This window comes from Aspergillus eucalypticola (assembly GCF_003184535.1).
Source record: "Aspergillus eucalypticola CBS 122712 chromosome Unknown BO83scaffold_20, whole genome shotgun sequence".
Lineage (NCBI taxonomy): Eukaryota > Fungi > Ascomycota > Eurotiomycetes > Eurotiales > Aspergillaceae > Aspergillus > Aspergillus eucalypticola.
The window spans coordinates 25,578-47,426 of record NW_020290294.1 but is presented as its reverse complement, the minus strand read 5'-3'; the positions used below and the strand labels follow the sequence as shown (position 1 = coordinate 47,426).

The 21,849-nt window shown below is 50.5% G+C and overlaps 10 protein-coding genes across 10 annotated transcripts; 5 read left to right on the top strand and 5 right to left on the bottom strand.

The window, feature by feature from the left end:
• Nucleotides 1–218: 218 nt before the first annotated feature.
• BO83DRAFT_439063 (TMEM165/GDT1 family protein) lies at nucleotides 219–2,321 on the top strand. Its single transcript, XM_025536142.1, has 3 exons — nucleotides 219–1,130; nucleotides 1,183–2,068; nucleotides 2,118–2,321. The coding sequence occupies exons 1-3, from the start codon at nucleotides 537–539 to the stop codon at nucleotides 2,183–2,185; spliced, it is 1,548 nt and encodes a 515-aa protein (XP_025385829.1). The 5' UTR covers nucleotides 219–536; the 3' UTR covers nucleotides 2,186–2,321.
• An 859-nt stretch (nucleotides 2,322–3,180) lies between these two features.
• Nucleotides 3,181–6,558, top strand: BO83DRAFT_409735 (telomere repeat binding factor family protein). Its single transcript, XM_025534159.1, has 4 exons — nucleotides 3,181–3,604; nucleotides 3,668–5,039; nucleotides 5,089–6,261; nucleotides 6,311–6,558. The coding sequence occupies exons 1-4, from the start codon at nucleotides 3,358–3,360 to the stop codon at nucleotides 6,411–6,413; spliced, it is 2,895 nt and encodes a 964-aa protein (XP_025385828.1). The 5' UTR covers nucleotides 3,181–3,357; the 3' UTR covers nucleotides 6,414–6,558.
• A 607-nt stretch (nucleotides 6,559–7,165) lies between these two features.
• Nucleotides 7,166–8,045, bottom strand: BO83DRAFT_380114 (uncharacterized protein). The gene is made up of 2 exons (XM_025531677.1): nucleotides 7,551–8,045; nucleotides 7,166–7,478 (listed from the first exon to the last, which is right to left on the bottom strand). Exons 1-2 carry the CDS (start codon nucleotides 7,650–7,652, stop codon nucleotides 7,365–7,367), a joined length of 216 nt encoding a protein of 71 aa, XP_025385827.1. The 5' UTR covers nucleotides 7,653–8,045; the 3' UTR covers nucleotides 7,166–7,364.
• Nucleotides 8,046–8,221: 176 nt separating this feature from the next.
• On the top strand, nucleotides 8,222–10,660 carry BO83DRAFT_364972 (Zn(II)2Cys6 transcription factor; the record flags this gene model as incomplete). The annotated part of the gene is made up of 1 exon (XM_025529648.1): nucleotides 8,222–10,660. Exon 1 carries the CDS (start codon nucleotides 8,228–8,230, stop codon nucleotides 10,658–10,660), a length of 2,433 nt encoding a protein of 810 aa, XP_025385826.1. The 5' UTR covers nucleotides 8,222–8,227.
• Nucleotides 10,661–10,714: 54 nt separating this feature from the next.
• BO83DRAFT_87306 (uncharacterized protein) lies at nucleotides 10,715–11,560 on the bottom strand. The gene is made up of 3 exons (XM_025537672.1): nucleotides 11,450–11,560; nucleotides 10,888–11,283; nucleotides 10,715–10,840 (listed from the first exon to the last, which is right to left on the bottom strand). Exons 2-3 carry the CDS (start codon nucleotides 11,167–11,169, stop codon nucleotides 10,769–10,771), a joined length of 354 nt encoding a protein of 117 aa, XP_025385825.1. The 5' UTR covers nucleotides 11,170–11,283; nucleotides 11,450–11,560; the 3' UTR covers nucleotides 10,715–10,768.
• Nucleotides 11,232–11,859, bottom strand: BO83DRAFT_87284 (uncharacterized protein). Its single transcript, XM_025537671.1, has one exon. The coding sequence runs from the start codon at nucleotides 11,746–11,748 to the stop codon at nucleotides 11,326–11,328; it is 423 nt and encodes a 140-aa protein (XP_025385824.1). The 5' UTR covers nucleotides 11,749–11,859; the 3' UTR covers nucleotides 11,232–11,325.
• An 890-nt stretch (nucleotides 11,860–12,749) lies between these two features.
• On the bottom strand, nucleotides 12,750–13,648 carry BO83DRAFT_400623 (WSC domain-containing protein; the record flags this gene model as incomplete). Its single annotated transcript, XM_025533411.1, has 2 exons — nucleotides 12,750–13,279; nucleotides 13,351–13,648. The coding sequence occupies 2 exons, from the start codon at nucleotides 13,646–13,648 to the stop codon at nucleotides 12,750–12,752; spliced, it is 828 nt and encodes a 275-aa protein (XP_025385823.1).
• Nucleotides 13,649–13,721: 73 nt separating this feature from the next.
• Nucleotides 13,722–14,572, top strand: BO83DRAFT_380111 (uncharacterized protein). The gene has a single exon (XM_025531676.1). The coding sequence runs from the start codon at nucleotides 14,010–14,012 to the stop codon at nucleotides 14,526–14,528; it is 519 nt and encodes a 172-aa protein (XP_025385822.1). The 5' UTR covers nucleotides 13,722–14,009; the 3' UTR covers nucleotides 14,529–14,572.
• Nucleotides 14,573–15,481: 909 nt separating this feature from the next.
• On the top strand, nucleotides 15,482–17,589 carry cps1 (Gly-Xaa carboxypeptidase). The gene is made up of 3 exons (XM_025531675.1): nucleotides 15,482–15,876; nucleotides 15,924–17,221; nucleotides 17,301–17,589. Exons 1-3 carry the CDS (start codon nucleotides 15,533–15,535, stop codon nucleotides 17,393–17,395), a joined length of 1,737 nt encoding a protein of 578 aa, XP_025385821.1. The 5' UTR covers nucleotides 15,482–15,532; the 3' UTR covers nucleotides 17,396–17,589.
• Nucleotides 17,590–17,945: 356 nt separating this feature from the next.
• gta1 (glutaminase GtaA) lies at nucleotides 17,946–20,422 on the bottom strand (the record flags this gene model as incomplete). Its single annotated transcript, XM_025527720.1, has 8 exons — nucleotides 17,946–18,024; nucleotides 18,081–18,216; nucleotides 18,270–18,413; nucleotides 18,464–18,666; nucleotides 18,719–19,302; nucleotides 19,353–19,795; nucleotides 19,870–20,162; nucleotides 20,229–20,422. The coding sequence occupies 8 exons, from the start codon at nucleotides 20,420–20,422 to the stop codon at nucleotides 17,946–17,948; spliced, it is 2,076 nt and encodes a 691-aa protein (XP_025385820.1).
• Nucleotides 20,423–21,849: the final 1,427 nt, after the last annotated feature.

The following is a 21,849-nucleotide window of genomic DNA, read 5'->3' as shown; positions in this document are numbered from 1 at the left end:
CATCATGAGACACCTGAAACAAGAAATTGTTGCATCGATTGCAGCCAGTTGCAAGCCAGACGATGGCTGGCCAAGGAGAGCGGAGAGAATGACAACGAGTAATAATGGGGAAAGGAAAGAACCAGACCACCGCAAGCGGGTACCACGTGATGTGGAGGCGGCATTGCCCCTTTGCGGCCGGAAAAGAAACCTCCCAGATTCCTGCTTCCTGCCACCCTCGACGACCGCTTATCGGCTTCGCTCCTTTTCCTTCTTGCATGTATTCTACTTGTTTGCTTCATATGACCAGTCCACTTCGTTGACTCCGCGCTTCGTTTCTCGTCTCGCCATTGTTCCCGATCGCGTGTCTTGAGTCCGCTCGGATCGCTGTCGTGGCTTGATTTACACCGATCGACGTACCTGGAACCAAACTTTCTCGTCAATCCTTCATTTGCGGCCTTTTCTTATCCGTTCATGTGGACTACTGCTTGTATCATCTACACTACATTTTAACCTTTTTGCAATTGATCCAACTGTGACGATAACAGCCCTACACCATGAAGATTCACTCTTCGTCGCTTCTTCTCTTCCTCCTTCCTGCGCTTTCGGTCGCGCTCACGGATCCGAGCTCGGCCAACAACGGTGCAAAGGACGCTCTTCTCGCAGAGCGGGAAGCTTCGACTCCAAATGCCGTCGAAATAGATGCCGCCGCCGCACCCAAGCCCGCCAAAGGGACGCTGGACGCCCCGATCGACGGCAAGGATGGTCGGCCACATGCGGGTCCCTGGGTGGAAACAAGTGCAGAGCGGGATCGCAAGAAGACGGGCTCTACCACCTTGTCGGAGGAAAAGGCAAAGACCGATCCTAAAGCGGAACAAATGGGCCCTGATGGCAACCCAATTCCTTACTCCAACGACGGCGTGATGGATGATCCTCATCGGACGGGCCCCAAGGAGGGTACTCGTGGGACAGAAGGTGGGGTGTCTGAGAAGTTGAGGGAGCCATACAACAATGAAAAGACGCCGGGTAGTCCCAAGGAGGCTCCTCCGTTGCCGCACAGTGAGCAGCAAAAGCTGCCAGTGGCGGGTCAGGATGCCGAAGTCAAGGACACCAAGGGATCGAGCACCGACTCGACCCTCGGAAAATTGGAGGTATTTTAGACCTTTATCATGAAATTCGGTAACGCTTGCTGATGTATTTCAGAAACCCGCAGATTTGCCAGAAAAGCCCCACGACATCCCCCCTCCCAAGTCCCCGGCCACAGTCAAAGATAGCCCTCTCGGTCTCGATAAGCATGGCTCCTCGGGCAACAAGCCTGGCGAGCCGCTGGAGGAGGGAACTGCGTTCCATTCGTTGTTGTTCTCCTTCACCATGATTATCGTATCTGAAATTGGTGACAAGACTTTCCTGGTTGCCGCGCTCATGGCTATGCGTCATCCGCGTTTGCTTGTTTTCTCCGCCGCTTTCAGCGCCCTCATCTTCATGACTGTTCTCTCAGCTGTCCTAGGACACGCAGTACCTACTCTGATCCCCAAGTCCCTGACGAAATTGTTGGCGGCCGTTCTGTTCGTCGTGTTCGGTTTGAAGATGCTCAAGGAAGGTCGCGAAATGTCGCCCGACGAGGGTGTTGGAGAGGAGATGAAGGAGGTCGAAATGGAACTGGAAGAAAAGGAGCAAGAGCAGCTGCGTATGAGCCGTCGCCGTTCGTCCGTGACTCCTCACTCGTTGGAAGCTGGCCGCGTCGGTCGTCGCAAGTCTCGCTCCTCTGGTAACCGTCTTCCCTCACCTCCCGAGAGTGTTTCATCGTCGTCCTCTCGTGCTTCCTCTCCCTCTGGTAACCGCTGGAATGATGTTCTTGTCGGAATGAACAATCTTTTCTCGCTTCTTCTCAGTCCCGCCTGGGTTCAGACTTTCGTTATGACCTTCCTGGGCGAGTGGGGTGACCGCAGTCAAATTGCAACCATTGCTATGGCTGCCGGTCAAGATTACTGGTGGGTGACCATCGGTGCTATCTCCGGACACGGACTTTGCACTGCGGCCGCCGTTATTGGCGGCAGTGCTATTGCTGGCAAGGTCAGCATGCGCGTTGGTATGTACTCCTCCTTTCTAGTTTCACAGCTGTTGCTAACGTGTCACAGTAACGCTGGGCGGTGCCACGGCATTCTTGGTCTTTGGTGTCATCTACATGTTTGAAGCCATATATTAGACCTTCATTGGCTCCCGCTTGTGTCTCACATATCGGGTGGTTCTCTTCAGTATAGATTATGTGATATGGTGCTTGTAATATTCGCGCCTTAGCGATGTTTTAATAAAATTCTTGATGCAGTATAATTAGATTTAATATTCACAGTTATGCGTACTCTGTAGTGTATCGATGCGACTGTCCTGGTGGTTTTGTACTTTCGTTCCTCGGACTAACCTCCGTAAGATAACTAGCATGTACTGCACAGTCAGCGTACTAATCAACCCCGACAATCCATGTAATCAGTTACACTCAATCCAAGCATATACTTGCCCAGTCTACCAGGCCAATATTGACACTATGCGTCAAACAGAGAAAGGATACACCCAGAGTGTGGGCAAAATCATACAACACGACTGCCCATCAAAGACCATACTATCTATCCTCTGTAACACAGCTTCATCCCTGTTATTTTACCAGATAGGCCTCGGAGTTTATAATAGACCCTTGAGTTCAATGAGCGCATTAGCACATGTTTTGAAGATACATATTCAATAACCGGTCGAGCAGATTTGCAGAATGAACATCAGTTATAGATTCCGTCCAGTGGCTTAGTTTGCGGGCTAAGCTGTGACATATGTAGTAATGATTTTCTATTCTTAAACCCTAATGGTAGTTGAAAGCGGACGTACGTGCGTACATATCAGTAACATGGACTGAGGTCTGATATCCACAGGTTCATGTCCTTTAAAAAATCATTTTTCGATAGTAAGGATCCATTAATAGTGGTGGTAGTCGAAATGGTCCTCTAATTCCTGGTCGGATAATACATGGTAAACCATAGGGTTTCTAGGGTTTCTGTTAGGGTTTACGTAGGGTTTGAGAGTTTCTTAATATCGCCTTCTTTTCTGGGCCTAGTGACCGTTTTACTAAGTGCTTAGTAAGCGACTAACCCCAAGGGTTTGACCGCTAGTACCCCAACACATCACGAGTCTCCTTTTCTTTACTCTACGCCGTCCCAGCCATCGACAACATCACTGCGGCATCAAAACAACAGTCATAATCATCAATTTGCATCAATTTGAGGCTTCTAGCATCGATAGCAGACCGTCTGGAGTATAAAGCTCCGCGTTTTCACGTGCTCGGACGGCTGACCGCCTTCCATTCTTCTCGGACGCGTTTGTTGTGGTGGCAGAATGGCGCGGCTGGTTCAGTCACGAGAGGTCGCACAATCCTCGGCTGGTTTGTCTAAAGGTCAAGGGGTCTGGACGGGGAGCCCTATGCGAAGACGTGTCACCAGAAGTCAGAGTCGAGAGTTAGAGGAACTTCGGACTCAACAGGCTCCTCGTGGTAGTGGTGGTGATGATGATGATGGTGAGCCGTCGGCAGGTGCTGGTCGGAGAAGGTGGGGCACCCAAAGTAAGGGACCAGTGAGCGGGAAGGGTGAGTCTCTTTCTTAGTACTGTTAGTGGTTCTTTGAGGCGCCTCTCATTGTTCTTGGTGCAGGCTTAGATGTTGTGGTTGAAGAATCTCCGCAAAGGTCGGCTCAGAAGACTGGCCCGCAGTATGGGAACCAAGTCATCCCTGAGACTCCGGAAGATGAACACAACATCTCCGGTACTACTATTCTTCCCTCAGAACCGGACCATGATCTGGATGTGGATATCATGGTCGAGGCACTTCCGGACTTGGAGCGTGCAGCTGCCAATGTGCTTGATTTCCTCGTTCCTGGGTCGGCAGATCCTGTCAGCATCATGAGCAGGGCGAAGCAGCTGAGGGATCCTGCTGGTACTCAGAGCAGACGGCTGCAGCGGTCTGTGACTAACTTAAACCATGAAGCGAAGTACTTTGGTCAAAAGAGCCCTCTCACTTATCTTGATGTGGAGTACATTGTGGAAGTCAGTGGGCTGGAAGACTACTCGAAGCCTGTGCTCTACAAAGCCAATTGTGCTCGTTTTGCGTTGCGAATGCTTCTGGCTACACCTGGTACTGAGTCCTCTCCAGAGCAGGCAATTTCCACCATCCATGATGAGTTTCCGTCGCCTTTCATGGCTAATCTGGTGGAAAGGGGTGCCCAGAAGTCTGTCGATGAAAGCTATCTGGAGAAGGAGACTTGGCAGCTGGCTCTAGAGATTCGCACACAGTACTTGATAATGCAGCTTGAAGCACATCAGAATGATGATGACTTTGACCCAGTTGAGATACTGACAACTGGCTTCTTCTTGGACGCGCCCAAGGACGCACCCAGCGATGCGGAGCGTCGGTTCCGCGGCTTCAATCTGGAGAGGTTCACTGATGCCAGAGGGGAACTTCCATCGAGATATCGGAGTGACGTTGAAAGCCGTTATGACGATATGCGTGTCGTTCTGGAAGTCGACGGTACTATCGGAGCACTCAAGGGTGACTACCGCTGGCAGAAGTTCGTCATGCAGGCCGCCCGATGGATTCGCAAGAGGTGTGACGAGGTGAACAATGACTTGAAAGGCCAGATAAGTTCCATGGACATGCATGAGAGCTTTTACACCATTGCAAAGTCACGTCAAAGTATCAGCGGCACTCCGGCATTGTCCACTCCCAGTGGGCGCTTTTCCAATCGTCTATCCACGACTGAGAATACAGCACGGAGGTCTGCTACTACTTCAGGTACGCCACAGGTCTCGCAGCCTTCGTCGCAAGCAAGGCCTCCTACGACTGCTTCTGCAAATGCACACAAAGTTGCAACACCTATGTCTGCCCAGAACCCGTTTCACACAGTCCCAGAGATCATTGAGCCAGAGAGAAGCGCACCCAGAGTCGCTTCAGTCGCCCGCGATGTTTTGCCTCCTGCTGCAACAGAGGAGCCCTCTGAGACCAGGTCTCAGAAGAAGTTTCGCAAATAGTGAGTATCCTCAGCATCTACCTTTTGTCCATGGGCTAACCGAGGAAAGCCCTTTCAATAACCGAGACGCTATCGCCCGGATGGGTCAACGAAGACAAGAGCTTCGTCATTCAATTGATGCGTCAACCTCTCGCCGGCAATCTGACTCAATCAGACCCAATGCTTCTGAAGTGGCAGATCAGTCTGCAGCCGACAGGCGACAGACTGTGTCTGCAATCCCACCTCGCCAGAGGTCAACGGACCCAGCACCGCCCAGTGAGGTCCAGACTACCTTTGACGCTTCTCGCACGCTCGTAAATGATGAAACGCAGGTTAACGATGACACTGAGGCTTATGAGGATACGCAGCTGAATGATGGCGATGAGACACATGAAGAGACCCGGCTGAACGATGAACACACAACGGCCGAAGACACAGAACTTTTCGTATGCGACGAACCACTTGATATAAGTCAGCATACTGAGAACCATCCGGAGAGGTCCCATAGTCCTCCGATGAATCGGTCCGTCCCAAGACCCCGCAGGGAGCCTGCGTCTACATTGGCGCCTCCTAGAATGGAAAACAACCTTTCGCTGCCCTCAAGCAGGGATGTCTGGAACATGGCGAATTCTCGGTCGCGGGCCACCCCAGAAGCTTCTAATAGCTCACGACCTGCGTTTATCGACCGCCAGGAAAACGCAGTGCGCGTTTCTCCGGTCAGCCAGACGTCGGGACCGAGGAGTGTGGAACGGAGGCCTCGTGGCCGGCCTCCAAAACGCAGACGTGAAACCGAGACTGTCTCTGAGAGCGAAGACGAATATGATACCGATGACCGTGAGGTGGATACGGAACGCCGGCGTGCCGAAAAGTCTGTGCAGGCGCGACAAAGCAAGCGCGCAAGGGTAGACAGCGGCCACGAAGGAGCTGAGGGTGAGGCCCAAAGTCGACGTCGGTCCGAGTCGCGAGAAGCTGCTGGTTCCCCGGTTCGTACGCAGGTCCCTTCGCCGCCGGCAGAGAACCGCCAGGCGATGCCACCACCGGCACCTAAGCGGAGAACCAGAGGCTGGACGGATGCCGAAGATCGCCGGTTGATACGTTTGATCGAAGAGCACGGGGTTTCGTGGACGAAGATCGAAGACGAGAACACGATACAGCCTGAAAAGGAGGGAGAAGCCCGATTCGAAAATCGGAATCAGGTGCAGATAAAGGATCGTGCGAGGAACTTGAGGATCAAATTCCTTCGGTAAGTAATCAGGACTTCTCTGATGTAGAATATCCACTGATCAAGTTAGGGAGTCCCAACCGATCCCCAAGAACTTTGTAGACGTGACGATGAAGGGGGTGGACAAGAAGAAGCTCCGGGACCAAGGTATTGATCCGGACCGTAGGGAATAAAGTGGACACTGTCTGTGGGTCCAGAGCAGGGGTTTTTGATAATGCTTTGTTTGACGTTACGAGTAATGATACCTTTGGGATTTCGGAATACGCTGAGGCCTATTACTGGAGTCCAGTTTACGAACGATTGAATAATGCAGTGACTCTCAATAATGTTTATTATGACTATTAATGGCTAATTTCAGAGTTTCATACTGTACCCAACAAATTTTGTTATTGGGTGATCTCTATTCTCTCATTGCCTCGTTGAAAGTATCTTGATCAGCTAGCTTTGCATATCAGATGCGCGGCTACAAGCTAAGCCGTTCGTAGGCTGCCACTTCACTACTAGGCTTGTCTCTGACTATATTATACACCGAACCTTATTGTACTGCACGTAGTAGTACTTAATATACTGGGCTGCTCGGTGAACAGAAAAGCAGTGCTGGGCCGGACTTACAGCAGAGAGGAAAGTTCGATTTATGCAGTGAAAACAGTACACCGCTATGTAGGCAACTTTAGGAAACTTGGATCTGAGAACGCAGTAGACTAGTAGATGGTACGTTGGGTGCAGGGCTTCTATTATCTGTACATCCAAATAAACCACTAGTATCCTCCATGGCCACTTCGTCTTAGAAAAGATAAGGTGAGTGATTACAGACTGGCATAGACGATATCTACCAAACAGTAGACGCCACTTCATTTCTCAGGAGACACATTATTATCAGGCACAAATTGACGACTACAAGTTTAAATACCAAAAGAAAAAGCCCATGGATTCAATATTGATCAAGCCTTTGCATTCGCATAACAGCATAGGGAAACCTTCACCAGTAGGGAAAACCTAAGCCAAGACATGATGAAACAGGTAGGTGGTTGGATAGATCACTGCTAAATCTCAGAGGACAGGATAGCGTATTTTATGAAATGATTGGTTGCCAGTCCCCCAAGCAAATCGTCTCGAGTGATCCCTTAGCAGCCACACTTGCCGCAGCACTCCCGGATGTCAATATGATGGTACTGAGAAGCACTCCAGCAAGAGGCACAGCAATCGCGAGCGTCAGTGGTGGGGCACGCTTCAGGATGCTATTTTAGTTATGAAGTTAGTATTCATTCTTTGTGAATGAAGGCAATGATGTATACAGCTTAGTTACTTACTATCTGGCGCTTTCCATGTGCAGACACTTTGCCATCGCCTTCCGCGTGTTGAGCTGTGACGAGGGCTGCAAAGAGGGCTGTGAAAAGAACAGAGAACTTCATGGTGGTCAGAGGTATTGATTGGTTGGCTTTTGGTGGTTATGTGTTGGAGTGGAAGGTAATCTGAGTGTAGAGTGTAGAGAACAATGATCAGAAGCTGGAAGTATGATCCCATTTATATAGCAACGGATCATAGAACAAGGCAACTAGTATATTGCCATCAACCCTCACCGTAATGAAGTCTGGTGTTGATCATTCAGATCGCTGCATATTATAATATGCTAGTGTGGTTCAGTGGCTTATTCGGGCAATTCTACATGCAAGGAGACTTCTAGATCGGGTTCTGCAGATCGTGCTGAGCGGTCATATTGCATGTCGGCTAATATAATTCAGTACGGGAAGCAGATCCGATCTCAAGGGACAGGGGGAATAATTGTTTGCCTGCTGCAGTATGATGTAGTGTAAGTGAGTTATGCTGAAACTCATAGATACATGCTTCTATTGGGGAATAACAGTAGGACCAGTGCCAATTTAGGCAGTGGGTTCGGGTTGATTCACATGACGAGGCTGTACGTCATTGGCTGACATCCACCCGCCATGTTGAATTTATTTCCCACCCAGTACATCCATAGCTCATCATGGGTCTGCGACGCAGCTGTGTCTTCTGTCGTACCCGGAAGATTCGATGTTCCGGTGAATCTATTTGCAGTGCCTGTCGGAAGCGCAACCTCAGCTGCGAATACAGTCCGGAAGCTCGAAAGGGACGGCCCGCGCAGAGAGGAACAACAACATCACAACCTCCGTTGGCGTCGCAACCACATGATAAAAATGGTAGCGATAACTTGTCGTTGCTGTCGGGGACACCCGCGGAGAATTCCTCGACGTCTGACTCACAAACACATGCACACGGGGGATCTGCAACAAGCTCCGATCTTAGTATTCATGTTGGCGATGAACTGGAGCGGAGATTCAATGCCTACTTTATCACGAAGACTGACTCGGGCTCCAATATCTTCCAAACTGCAATCGTCACCTATCAACGGGAGTTGGACAAGTCTCCTCGGAAAACCCCAATCCATTCCATACAGCTTCCTTGGAGCTATGATGGGTTGCTGTCCTTTATGGCGTCGGAGATGGTGGGCATCCTGCCGCTCCGCTTTAGTCACCTAGGAGTTCAGCAGTTGGAGGCTCCGAATCAAAACTTCTATATATCAACCCTGGCAACGGACACCACACGTACGATGTTTGACCCCCTTGAGTCTGCTGCCGATCCGTTGATGGTGCTGGGGAAGCATCTGATTCTTCAATTGGTTGATGTGTGGTTTTCGGCCCATCCATTGTCACCTCTGGTGTCTAAAACACTTCTAGCAACAGCGATCCAGGATGATACAGTAGATAAAGCCCTTTTAGCAGTCATATTGGTTGATGCATGTGATATACAGTCTATCGTGAGCGGGCTGCATACATGTGCCCCGGTTGATTCCCAGACACTATACAGCTTTGCTATATTGCAGCTGAAGCAGCGCACAGTGGTGCTTGGACACCCCTCCGTTCTTTCTACAGCCCAGGCACTGTTTCTGGTGGGATGGAGGGAGTTGTGCCTCGGTCATGCCCGACGTGCCACCTGCTTCATAGGCTACGCCTGTCGCATAATTGCCACTTTGTACACCTTTTGGCAGGGTGGTGATCACAGAAAGTGTAGCAGAAAGCTCAACGGTGTGGATGTAGGTGCCGTCGAGCAAGAATTGGCAAAGAATGTTTACTGGATCTGCCTGGCCACCACAACATGGGGGTTCATGCAAAGCAATCAGCCATTCTCGTTGCTCACTCCGGAAACGACGCCCGACTTCCCATGCCTGGATGAGGCAGCTTCAGCTATTCTCCGCCTAGATCGCGCATCGGGAAACATCTCCACGCTACAGGCACAAATCCAGGCTATCCAGTGCTTGTGGCCACTCAGTCACATCACCAGTACAGTGGCCCATATCTACACCCTGTATCTCAATGCACCCACAGAGAACAAAGATAAGCAATCTGTGCCATGGCAGAAACAGCATCTACACGAGTTACATCAGCTTTTCCAGCCTTGCTTTGATCGATCTGTTCTGGCGTCGAGGATACATAGGATCCTTCTCAATGCCATCGAGCTGGTGAAGAACGACGTCACCGTCGCATCGTCACGGTCTTTTCTTCTAAGTGCATATCATAGTATTGCTATTCATATGCTCTTCTCTGGAGACAAGAATGATCAAAAGCGGCCGGCGATCTCGCCGTCTGTCATCGATCCATTTTGCCAGTCGGCTTCCGCGCTTCTTACCATTATTCGACAAAGGCCTTCCAAAGGGTCAAATCTGATGCCTGCGCAAGAGTTTCGAAGCGTTGATGAATCAAGTATAATGCTGTATGCTTTGGACACTTGCTGCAGGGGCTTTTCGTACATATATGCGAAACATGAGCATGGCTCGATCGAGGAGCGCAATATGATTGGCTTGCGACAGAATCAGCTCGCCCACCTTGCTGATCAGCTGCACCAAGCCTGTAAAGGAGACGTAATATCTCGGCTTGGAGCAGCTTTACTGCCGGTGAAGAAGAGAATGAAGTGTGCGAAGCAAGCGTTCCAACAGCTTGGATCATCCTCCATTCCCCAAACAGCGCTGCTTTCCAGTCAGAACGCGCAGACACCATCGAGTAACTCGTCTTCCGCAAATGACCCTCTAATGGGTCCAGGGCTCAGCGTTGGACAGATTGCGGATCCGTCTCCTGCTCCTGACTCAGAGTCTTTTCCGCTCATGGCAATTGATCAGACCTTATCGCTCTCGGAGGACCCTTGTGAGATATACGATCCAGGCTTTTTCCTCGACGGACCGGTCACAGGGTCACTTCTGGGGTTCCCTGGCCTTGCCAAGATGAACATGCAACTTCAGGATTACATATCTCTGGAAAGCGACCTGGATCAAGATGCGCTTGCTTTCTTAAGTCAAGGCACGAGTGGCATTTCGTTCAATGAATTGAACGTTCAGAGCGCTGATGTCAACCCTTCGGACACTCAACACAATGCTTTCTTAAAATGAATTATTATATAGCACTTGCTGATGCTATTATTCAGCTTGTCAAATATCAATTGTGTATCTCGTACATTCATGAAACCAGGGCATCGAACTATCAATCGACTCACAGCATCATGATATCAGCTCGTGCCTCGCACCATTTACCTCCAACTCAACCGGCGGTCGCTGTGTCTTCACCATCGGTGCAGAGTACCCCTGCTCCATTGCCAGGTTGCCACCAACACTACCACCGGATCTCTGCATCCGTTTCCTCTCCTTCCTCTCCCAAAACGCCCACACAAGCGAAGCACCCGCAATGACGCCCAGAGGGACACCAACTCCAACACCAATGGCTGTATCCCGCCCTGCAGAAGAGGAAGAGGAAGACGAGGAGGCTGAAGAAGATGCCACCGAGGCCGACGAATTCGACGAAGTACACGTACTATTCCCCGACGACGCATCCGCTGTAGAGTTCGCAAGCGCCGCATACCCATACAGCATCTTCCCCGTAGCAACCTCAAACGAGTTCCCATACGGACAAATCACCTCACTGCCGTTGCTTATCGGAGTACCGCAGCAATATGTCGAGACGCCATTCTCATACAGAAGATTTATTATCGAGCAACCGCCGTCTTTGTTGATACTTTCTACCCAGTACAAAAGAACAGAAGGTTAGCATTATTCCCCCATCACCATTCACCAATACAATTACTCAAACGCATCGAAGTATCATGTATGTACGTACGACAAACAGACGGACAATTATCCGACTCCCAGTTCGGATCCGTACACGCCCCCCGGGACAGAACATACGGTTGTTCCCCCGTGTCCATGCAGAGGTTATTCGATAGACAGACGTCGGACTTTCCACAACATGCAGAATATGTGTCCGATGAACAAGGAACGTTGTTGCTCGCGATGGTACCGTCAGGGTAGTAGCATGTCGCTGTTGCGCTGCTTGTCGGGGTGCATGTTGCGAGGAGGAGGAAGAGGAGGATCGCAGTCGCACGGATCCCTTTGGCAATCATATTGTGAGACAAAAGAGGGTGGTGGGATGAGCACCACGTTTTATACTTAAAAAAATCAAAAGAAATTAGAATCCAGATACTCATCAATTAATTCCCAGAAGAGAAAAAGAGAAAAAGATAAGAAGATAAAAAACCACGAAATTACTCGTGTCCCTAGGACACTTCTGCCCGAGAGAGAGAGAAAGGGAAAAAAAAGGAAGACGAACGGGCGCGCGCTGCATTGCGAATCCAACTAAACATAAGTAAAAGCCCACTACTAATGGCAGGCAGACAGCTGATAATACTACCTCCCTGATATTGCAGAATCCATAAAAATCCTACAAGATGACTGGTTATCGACTACGTTCAGGCCTTCTTCCAGTATTTTCCTTTTTTCTTCAGAGCCTTGTAGGTAAAAAAAAGTGGGGGCGGATTGCAGGGCTGGTCAGACAGATACCTATTATCTTTTGTATTGGTGCTATTAAGGGGGGAGGGGAAGGGGAAGGAAGGGTTGACGAATGAATGGGCTGTGAATTTGGGGGCCGGAGGTTCTCACTCACCGACTTTACCTATGTATGGCGTCGGTGCTCTCGTAATCTGTAGCTACTGGATAGATACTAGATAGATGGTTGGTACGTTAAATTTTATCTAGTCTGTATAGGCAGTAGTGAGTTGCTTAGCCGCAGTGATCCTGCAGACTACTGCTGCTTAGTTCTTATCTTATGGGGTAATTAACTCCGATGGAGATGAGTTGTGGTATTGTTTAGGGGCCGATGGCGTTATTTGTGGAGTGAGTTTCGAAAGAAATAGTTGAAATATAGTATAGCTAAATTGTAACAGAAATAGGGATATCTCAAACGATGAAAGTGACTATCACTAAGAAATAAGCTTACTGCTCAGCAGAAATCAAAGAGTACATGTCGCATCGAACCCGCGATTATTCCCAGCCTATCATAGGTATGTACCTTATATCAATCAATGCCTAACCCCGCAGCCATACCGTGCATCCGTAGCTATATATCTATACAAGATGATCTTCCCCTCTTGGACCGACGTTACTATATCTATTCTCCAAAAGATAGGATGTAGAATGTAGAAAGAGATATCTACAGTCCGAGCGCAACAACTGCCGCCATAACCACACCCCCGATTATCCCACTAGCAGGAGCACCGGCGACAGCAGCAGCAGCACCTGCACTAGTTGATGGGCTCGCGGCAGCTGAGCCACTGCTCGCCACTCCGGACGCAATAGCGGTTGCAGACGCAGAAGCAGACGAGGCAGCAACAACCATCGACGAGGCCGCAGCAGCACCAGTAGCAGGGACAGTGACGCCCGTCATGGACGGCGCGGTAAGGATCACACTTGGGACAGTGGTCTTGGCTGCGCCTCCGTCTGCAGCGGAGCTGGCGATGGGGATACCGGTCTCCACCAGGGTAGGGTTGACTTTCATGGTATCAGGAGAGGAGTTGGAGGATCCCGAGGACGAGTCGGAGTCATCGGACTCTGGGGCAATCACGATGCCGTTCTCGACGTTGTCGGTGGATTCACGTTTCAGTTCCGTGACAAGTTTGTTGTCGGTGGTGGACTCCGAGACTGTGGTGGAGTTGTTGATTAGCCATGCATTGGCGCCGCCGCCTATAGTGCATTATGTATTAGTCTATGATCGTTGAAGGCAGTAGATGAGGGCGTAACGGAGGTATACGTACAAGTTTCAGAAGGGAATCCCGAGCAGGGGGTCTGGCATTGGGTGGAAGAGACCCTCGCTGTTGAAGGAGGCAGGGCGTCGCCACAGTAGCATTCGTCGCCATTGTGGAGGGCAAAGACGGGCTTGTTTTGCTTCGTGCAGATTTGCTGGCAGTAGCCCTCGGATTGGAATTGATATGTGCCCGCCGAGGTTAGCTGGCCGGCACTGCTATAGCAGCCTGCGGTGGTGTAGGCAGAAGCGGTAGTGAGGAAGGAGAGGATTGAAAGGGAAATGATCTTGGTAGCACTGGCTTTAGGCATTTTGAAGAACAATGAAAGAATGGAAGTTATAAGGCAGTTTCCTTTTTGGTTTTTTTCTTTGATGAACGAGAGTGGATTTTGTATGTATGTATGTAGAAGTAGTTATATACCGGCAGGAAAACGAGAGAAAGTGATAAAGGAACGAACTGAAACACTGATATCAGCAAAACTCACTGGCAGGCATAACCTAAATATGATCCATCCGATTATCCCATCGTTCAGGATGGGGTTGGCACCCAACCCAACCCCTTGGGATTTTGGAACACCCGAAGTTGACACGAAAATCGGCGTGTGAAACGCAGTAGAATGCCGATCTGAAGATCGCGTGAACGAACGCCCATCTGATTCTCCGGATTCCAAAATGGTTCGCTCGGCTCCACGTCCCGCGCGTTATGGCCGATCCCTTGCTGTCTTGGGGGCTATGTTTCATCATTGCTCCTGTCGAGTTGACGGTGTTGGTCTTAGGAGGACCCATTTGAGTGGGCTACAAGCCTCCGCAATGCGGATACACCGTTCGCCAGGTACCCGAGCGAGGGATGTTGTTTGTTCCGGTGATGTAACGATCGACGCACTATTGCTTTCTGAGACCACCACGCGGCCGACTATCGATTGTCAGACTCTTTCGGCCCTGTGGATGTCGTCAGGCTGGGGAGCCCCTGTGGAGAGGAGAATGACGTTCATGGTCTGCGACAAATATTATTTGTTAGATGAGGCTGTGTCTTGGTCGGACTGGGGCTACCTAGATAGTAGTAGTATTCTTAGCATCTTCAGTGGTGGATGCTCGCTTGTTGTTTGTTTTGTTCCTGACCCATGGAACCAAAGTCGGAAGGCAGAGTTGGCAGGCAGAATGGAGAAATGGATTGAAAGGGAGCCATGTTGAAGCTGCATTGTACTTTTATCGCCTCGTTTGGTGCCGATCACGAGACTGGCACCTGATACTCCCAATTCTCCCTCTTCCTCGTCTCCCTCGACATTCTTATAGTTCTTACTTAGTTGCACTCGCTCTGCTTTAGCGTCAGCCACTCCGCCAATTTGCTTCTGTCAGTGTTCGAATCTTCCGCATAAATCACCGGCCATGTTAAGCGCCGATCGTCCACAAGCTTGATCGCGCCACGGGGATGCACTGACGTCTGCAGAACTTGTTGCAGACAGTCTCATGGCCAATGCTGCTGTGTTGACCAATTGTCATGTTTGCCAATTGATACAATCCCCAACAATGGCAGGGGGAGAAGTCCCGGACTGGTGAAATCCGCCAGGCAATGTTGAATGCCAATGTTGCCGACCGACGATAATATGCAACAAGTGAACGAAAGGGGTGTCGCTATTGGCAATCCTTGTGAGACTAATGACTAACATTGCATCCCTTGATTTGTCACCTTTACGCAGGAGAGATCGCTGCTGGACGGGTTCGGCCGATGCCATGCTGAGGGTTCATTGATGACATTGTGGTGGAAAATAATCCATTATTGAGGTCTTGCTGGTCCATCAATGTGTGGGCTTAATGTCACTGCAATTGCAACTCAATTCCAATGCCTTCATTCAGCTCTCCGCTATATACCCAAAATCCAATGCATCACAGAACCCGTTACTGCATGCTATCTTCCTACTCAAGCTTACTTACCGCACTTTCATCTCGCCTGCCTCGACCTTCCTGCTATGGCAATTCTTTCCCCAGCTGAGCGGTTCCGTCCGCTCTCCGACCGGCAAACTTATCAACCCGAGCGATACGGAGAGGGGAAAGGCTATCACGGCAATGATTGCGCAACTCTGCGATAAGATAACCCCATGCTTTGACGTAGCCTCGGCCTTGCCCTCCTCCTCATTATTATCCTCCGATTCCCCCAGGGTTCCTATCTTCTGCAGAAAGTGCCCCAGGAATCGAAGATGTCCAAGTTCCAATTGCTTCCCCTTGTCGCAGGGCTGCTTGCCCCTTCAATTGCAGCCCTCAGCATCCCTTCCCCGCAGCAAATCCTCGATTCTCTTACTTTCGGAGAGCACACCGACGGCTTCTGTCCGCTAGCACCCAAGGTTGAGGTCCCTGACGACGGACTCTTCCCAGCTCTCAAGTTCGTAGAAGATGCCTCGTTCAAGTCGCGCCAAGTCAATCGTCTCTCCAGGGCCGTCCAGGTCCCGACCGCAATCGACGATTACATGAAGGACCCTTACGACGAGAAGTTCGCCCCATTCCTCGACTTCCAGAACCTCCTAAAGACCCTCTTCCCCCTCACGTACGTCCGCAGTCCCCATCCACGCAACTCCATCTAACACAATCCAGCCACTCCTACGCCCGTGTAGATCACATCAACCGATTCGGTCTCGTCTTCACCCTCAATGGCACAGACGACTCGCTCAAACCCCTGCTCTTCACCGCGCACCAGGACGTCGTGCCCATCAACGACCCCGCCGACTGGACCTACCCCCCCTTCGATGGCCACTTCGACGGCGAATGGCTCTGGGGCCGCGGTGCCAGCGACTGCAAGAATGTCCTGATCGGACTGATGTCCGTTGTCGAAGACCTACTCTCCCAGAACTGGAACCCAACCCGCACCGTCGTCCTAGCCTTCGGCTTCGACGAAGAATCCCACGGCTTCCTCGGCGCCGGATCCATCGCCAAATTCCTCGAGAAGAAATACGGCCCGGACAGCTTCGCTTTCATCCTCGACGAAGGCGGCATGGGCCTCGAAGTCCTCGACGACACCTCCAACGGCATCGTCTACGCCCTCCCGGGCGTCGGCGAAAAGGGCAGCATCGACGTAGTCCTCACCCTCGCCGTCCCAGGCGGCCACAGCTCCGTGCCCCCTCCGCACACAGGAATCGGCATCATCTCCGAAATCATCTACGAGCTCGAACGCCAGGACCTCTTCGTCCCCGTCCTCGACACCCACCACCCAACCCGCAAAATGCTCGAATGCCAAGTCCGCCACTCCCCCTCGCAAGTCGAGCCCTGGCTCGCCTCCGCCCTCCAATCCAGCGACTACGTCTCTCTCGCAGAGAAGCTGGCCTCCTCGCGCGGCGACAAGTTCCGCTTCATCCTCCAAACCTCCCAAGCAGCAGACATCATTAACGGCGGCGTCAAATCCAACGCTCTCCCAGAGAAAATCAGCGCCCTCGTCAACTACCGTATCGCGCTGCACCAAACCCCAGATGATATCAAGAACCGCGCTGTGGATATCATCTCCCCCATCGTGAAGAAATATAACCTCTCCCTCACGGCCTTCCCCGAAAGCGATACCGTCGATCCCTCCCTCAACAACCACCTCACCCTCACTACCCTGAGCGGCGCCCTCAGCCCCGCCCCAGTCAGTCCAACGAACACCGACACCGACGCCGTCTGGGCCCGGTTCTCGGGCGTCACTCGCTCCGTGTTCGAGTCCGTCCCGAGTCTCGAGGGCAGGAAGGTCGTCGTCAGCGGAGATATCATGACCGGGAATACCGATACGAGATTCTATTGGCCCTTGTCGAGGAATATTTATAGATGGAGTCCGTCGAGAGCGGGTAAAGCGCTGAATATCCATACTGTGGATGAGAGGATCGATATCGATATTCATTTGGAGGCGATGATGCTGTATTACGGTATGTATATTTCTTTTTTTTCTTTCTTATAGGTGTATATTTGTAATGAGTGGGTGGGTTGAACTGACTTGTGTTATAGATCTTATTCGCTCTTTTGACGGATGGGATGATTCATCTGTTGTTGATGCTGTTGTTGCTGCGGATTATGATGAACTTGCTCATGATGTGCTGTGAGTTTAGTTACTTGTCGGTATAGGATACTTCAGGCTTGGTATGGGTATGGGTATGGGTATGGATGAATGATGATTATGGATTATGTGGTGTCTTGCGCCAAAAGTTCATGTCTTTCCTGGAGTTCAATGAAGTCCAGATCTGTTTCCACGAATAGCTCCATATATAGCCAAATGCAGTTAACTATGTGTTTTGTCTACCGATCTGAGGTTACACAGTAAGAGCCAAGTAGCAAAGATAATTAAAGTGATATTTGCAGCTTCCTAAGAAGATAATTATGTACTCGACGATGCCCTATGCATTCACTGTAAACCCCCTCCCCCGTAATACCCATAGAGGAAGTTTGAACGAAAGTGACAAAAAGACGGGGAGGGGGCAATATCCCTGCTTAAGCAATATATAACAATAGTAACAATAAAGAGCTCAATATAAATGTATAACGAGTGACCTGCACATCGAATGCTGAAGAAGAATGGGACGGCTCCACTGAACCAAGCAGGGGGATAATATGCACAGTTGCAAGGATGAGTCGGAATGAAACGAGAGAAGTGGTTTAGTTGCCTTGGTTGAGGAGGAGCAAGGCAAAGGCGCCGCCTACGACGGGGCGGTCGATGAAGACGTTGGATGGGTAGCTATGATTTATGCGTCAGCTGATTGAAATCAAAGTGGGTTGTTAGTTCTTGCTTACCCTCCGCCAACTGCATCGTAGAGATCAGTCATTGCGTAGTTTGTGGGCGTGTCGTTAATCCATTTCGAGAGAAGCTGCGTGAACATGTCCCGCGTGCTGGTTGATGCGATGGCCGCAGTGAACATTTCCCAGTCGGCTAGTAGAACAGGTTAATAAGTGAACACCATGGTAGGGCTGTGTCAAGCTTACCCTTTGTGTAATTGTGTCTAGTGTCCAGCGGTACTCCGTACTCTAGTTGGACAGTGGGGTAGAAGGTGCTCTGCATGTCGTAGATAGATTGTGGAACCAAGTTCAGGCCCAGCTCCCGATCGGCATAGAGGTTGTATAGGAGACCTAGTAGCTGTCAGTATTACGTACTCTGGCATTATTGAGGTGGAACATACCGTGGGTGTTGTTGGAGCCATAAGCAAGCGTCGCATGAGGAGGGTTGGCATCGTGCGCGACACCCAGAATCTGCCATCGGTCGATATAGTTGTGAGCAATGGCAGTGTAGTTGGCCCCATTATCAGAGTGATCAGTCTCGTTGCTGATGACAGCCATGGCTTCGATACCGATGATGCCCTTCAAGGCCAAGTTGGTCTGGTTTCTATACCTGTTGTTAGCATCTAATATCACATAAAGCGGGGTTCTGCACGTACGCTAAGCTGCCTGCAAAGTCATCCGTCGAGATTTGGTTGGCAGGGTAGATTGCATCCTCCACAAGGTACGCCGTCCACTGGTTGAGCAAGGTATAATGCTGAGACAGGTAAGCCGTGTCGCTCGCCTTCTGCGCATATGCCAAAGCCATTATGACCATGTTGCCACATTCTTCCAGTGGCATTGCCTCATCATCACCCTTAGGATGACCAGTAGCGTTGGGATAGTTACTCCCTACATCGTGCATGGCGTATGCGTTGGGGTAGTTGCCAGACTCCTGGATTTCGAAAAGCGGCTTCAACAACAGGTTGAGAAGCTCGGGGTTTGTGTATAAGAAAATTGGATGTGCCGGGAAAATGACATCGACTGTGTTTACGTTTCCATCCGATGAGATTTCCTTCATGAACAGGTAGGTGTTGTCCGTGGTTCCGCACAGTTGGGTTGCGCCAAAAGCTTGACGGACCGTGAGAGAAGTGATCGTCAGGTAGTCCTGTCCAGCTGCGGCAATGGAATCCTGGGCTACTTGAGTATCAAGATCCGACGAGAGCGAAGAAGATGTCGCATAGTCATTATGGAAGAAGTCCAGCTGGAGGCAGCATTAGTATAGCCCTAGCAACCTTATCTTGTGGGACTTACAGCTTCTGGGCCCGTGCTGAAATAACTGGTCCACAGCGAAGGTAGAATAGTGGAACCACTGCTATTTCCTTCGTACTGAATTGCGTCGGTCTGGGCAAGACCGATAGAGTATAGAACTGAAGCTGTGGAGTCCACAGATCCAAGGTCATGAGCAAATGCAAAAATAGGCCAGTCGGTAGAAATGGCACGGTAGTCAGAGTCCTGCGAGTCGCCTAGCGTTCCGTTCGCAGCAAATGCCGCGCGGACATCAACAGCTCCACCAGACTGGTAGGTCAGGCTTTCACTGTTGTCTGTGGCCCAGTACCAGTCTCCCCATTCTCCCTGGTTGCTGATCTCAGAGAAAGCAAGCTGGGTTTGGCGGCTGACTTTGTGATAGGCGACACCATTATCGGTGGTACCATAATCCCATGTTGCGGTCGTGGTTCGGTCTCCCGACACCCATTCTATACAAGTAGGTTAGACACAGCCCAACCGTTGCTACGCAAATGTAATTCCTATCAGTAGGGCAACAACTCACCCGCCGAAATATCTGCGTACAGCTGCACATCGTGGGCCGCGCCATCGAGAGACTCAACCTGCACATCGACATAGGAGAACACGAGCGACTGCCGTTTGTAATCATTTGGTGTAATTGGCGAAAGGAATGTGATGTTCATCTCGACCTTGTCGGCAACGTTCATGGTGAAAATACTCTTCGTAGAGGTGTACTCATAGGAGGTTTGTGTCACAGTTTCCGGTCCGGGGATTCCCATCCAGGTGTAAGCACTGCCATCAACACGAATCATACCAGCCCAACCAGTGACCTGGCCACTATTCCAGCAATATTTTTAGCTTTTATTTCACTCTAGATCACACGCCGACAGTATGAGTACTTACGACCAGAAAATCGGCCATTCACCCGCAAGATATCCACCATTACCTCCATCACTCCCTGCAGACAGCCAAGTGTTCAAGTACGGCGACTTGACAGCCAGCGGTATCGCAGGCGGCCGGGCAGGTGAGAAACTAGAGGTAGCCTTGGCCGAAGCGGCCAGCACCGTAACCAACAAACTTATGAAGAACTGATGCATTGTGAAATTTGACTGCAAGACAATCAACAGGCAAACATAGTCCTTTATAGCAGTACTTCTTTTGTTATTCCCCACAGGAAAGGCAATGTCAAAACACTTAAGGTTCCGCAGAATGAGATAGGTAACTCCTGGAATGGGGACTGGAATGTCAGGCACAGTCTCAGGGCGTAGACAATCGACTCAGCATTCCGGGAAGAGATTGAGGGAATGGGGGCATATTTGAATCAAAAGCAACAACCCTGATCGTCAGGAGATTCCAGTCCAAAACGAAACATCCCCAAGTTCTCGAAGACGGCACGGAACTGCGCGATAAGAAATTACTTCCCCTCAGCGTCGTATGACCTGTCAGTCTCCGAGTGGACAGGACCCATGCGGTCTGCATCCATATGTCCGAGAAAAGCAAAGAGGTTATTCATGGAAGAAAGGGGGGCCGGTATGGGAGGGGGGCGTGGCTGAGTGTGATCAAATCTTACCAAGAAGTCTTTAATTAAGGTATGTGGTCTCGCGGAGCCAATTCCCATACACAACGCTGCGCTTGCAGGACAGCCTCGGGCCAAAAGCAAATAACTCGGCCAAGAAGAGAATCAATGGGTCCAAGCAAGACGCCACTAGCTCGAGCAATATACTTGTTCTAAAATCCAGGTGAGCCCATGGACTGGGGCCCTAAGGAGCGCAGATGAACTAAACAATGTCAAACCAGGCCCCATGGTCTTTACAAGCGGCAGGAGATTGCATATGACTACTTACTGAAAGCGGATATGACCGAGTGACAATATCATGAGTTCCGCGCCAGCAATAACGATACATTAACCGAGGAAACAGGTGACATGGCTTTTGACCGACGAAGTTATGGCGGCGGAGATATGAAGTGGATGCAGCCGGCAAAAGAGTGAAACAACTGACAAACACCTTTGTAAAAGACACACACACAGCCGTCTGAAAACGGCAGGAGGTAACATGGCGTTGGTGCCAATCGATCCTCCCACCGAATAAGAGTTCTGACGGTGTCTCCTGCAGAACTCTGAATTGCTGCATTTGAAAGGCAAATTATATGTAGTATCGTGGCCATCGAAAGTCAACCCCCCAGAGTCGATCAGTCACCGCCAGACCGGTTATCCCAATCAAGCTAGATACTGCTCATATCGATCGCAAGTCCCACGACATTTCCCAGCAAGGGAAGGAGAGTAAAGCCAAACGGCCAGCATCGGGGTGGACCCGAAAAACCTACAGTACAGCGAGTGGACAAGCAGAATAAACTGGAGCCCCGTCAGTGTGACCGACATTTGTGATAGCATCATGTGAGAACAGTCGATACCTCGGGGTTTCCCCCTCATTCCCCTGCGTCCAGGAACCATGAAGTCCACCAGTCAGAGAGGGAGGTACAGGGAAGAAGTGCGCATGGCTGCAGTGTGACTGCGCTCAACCAG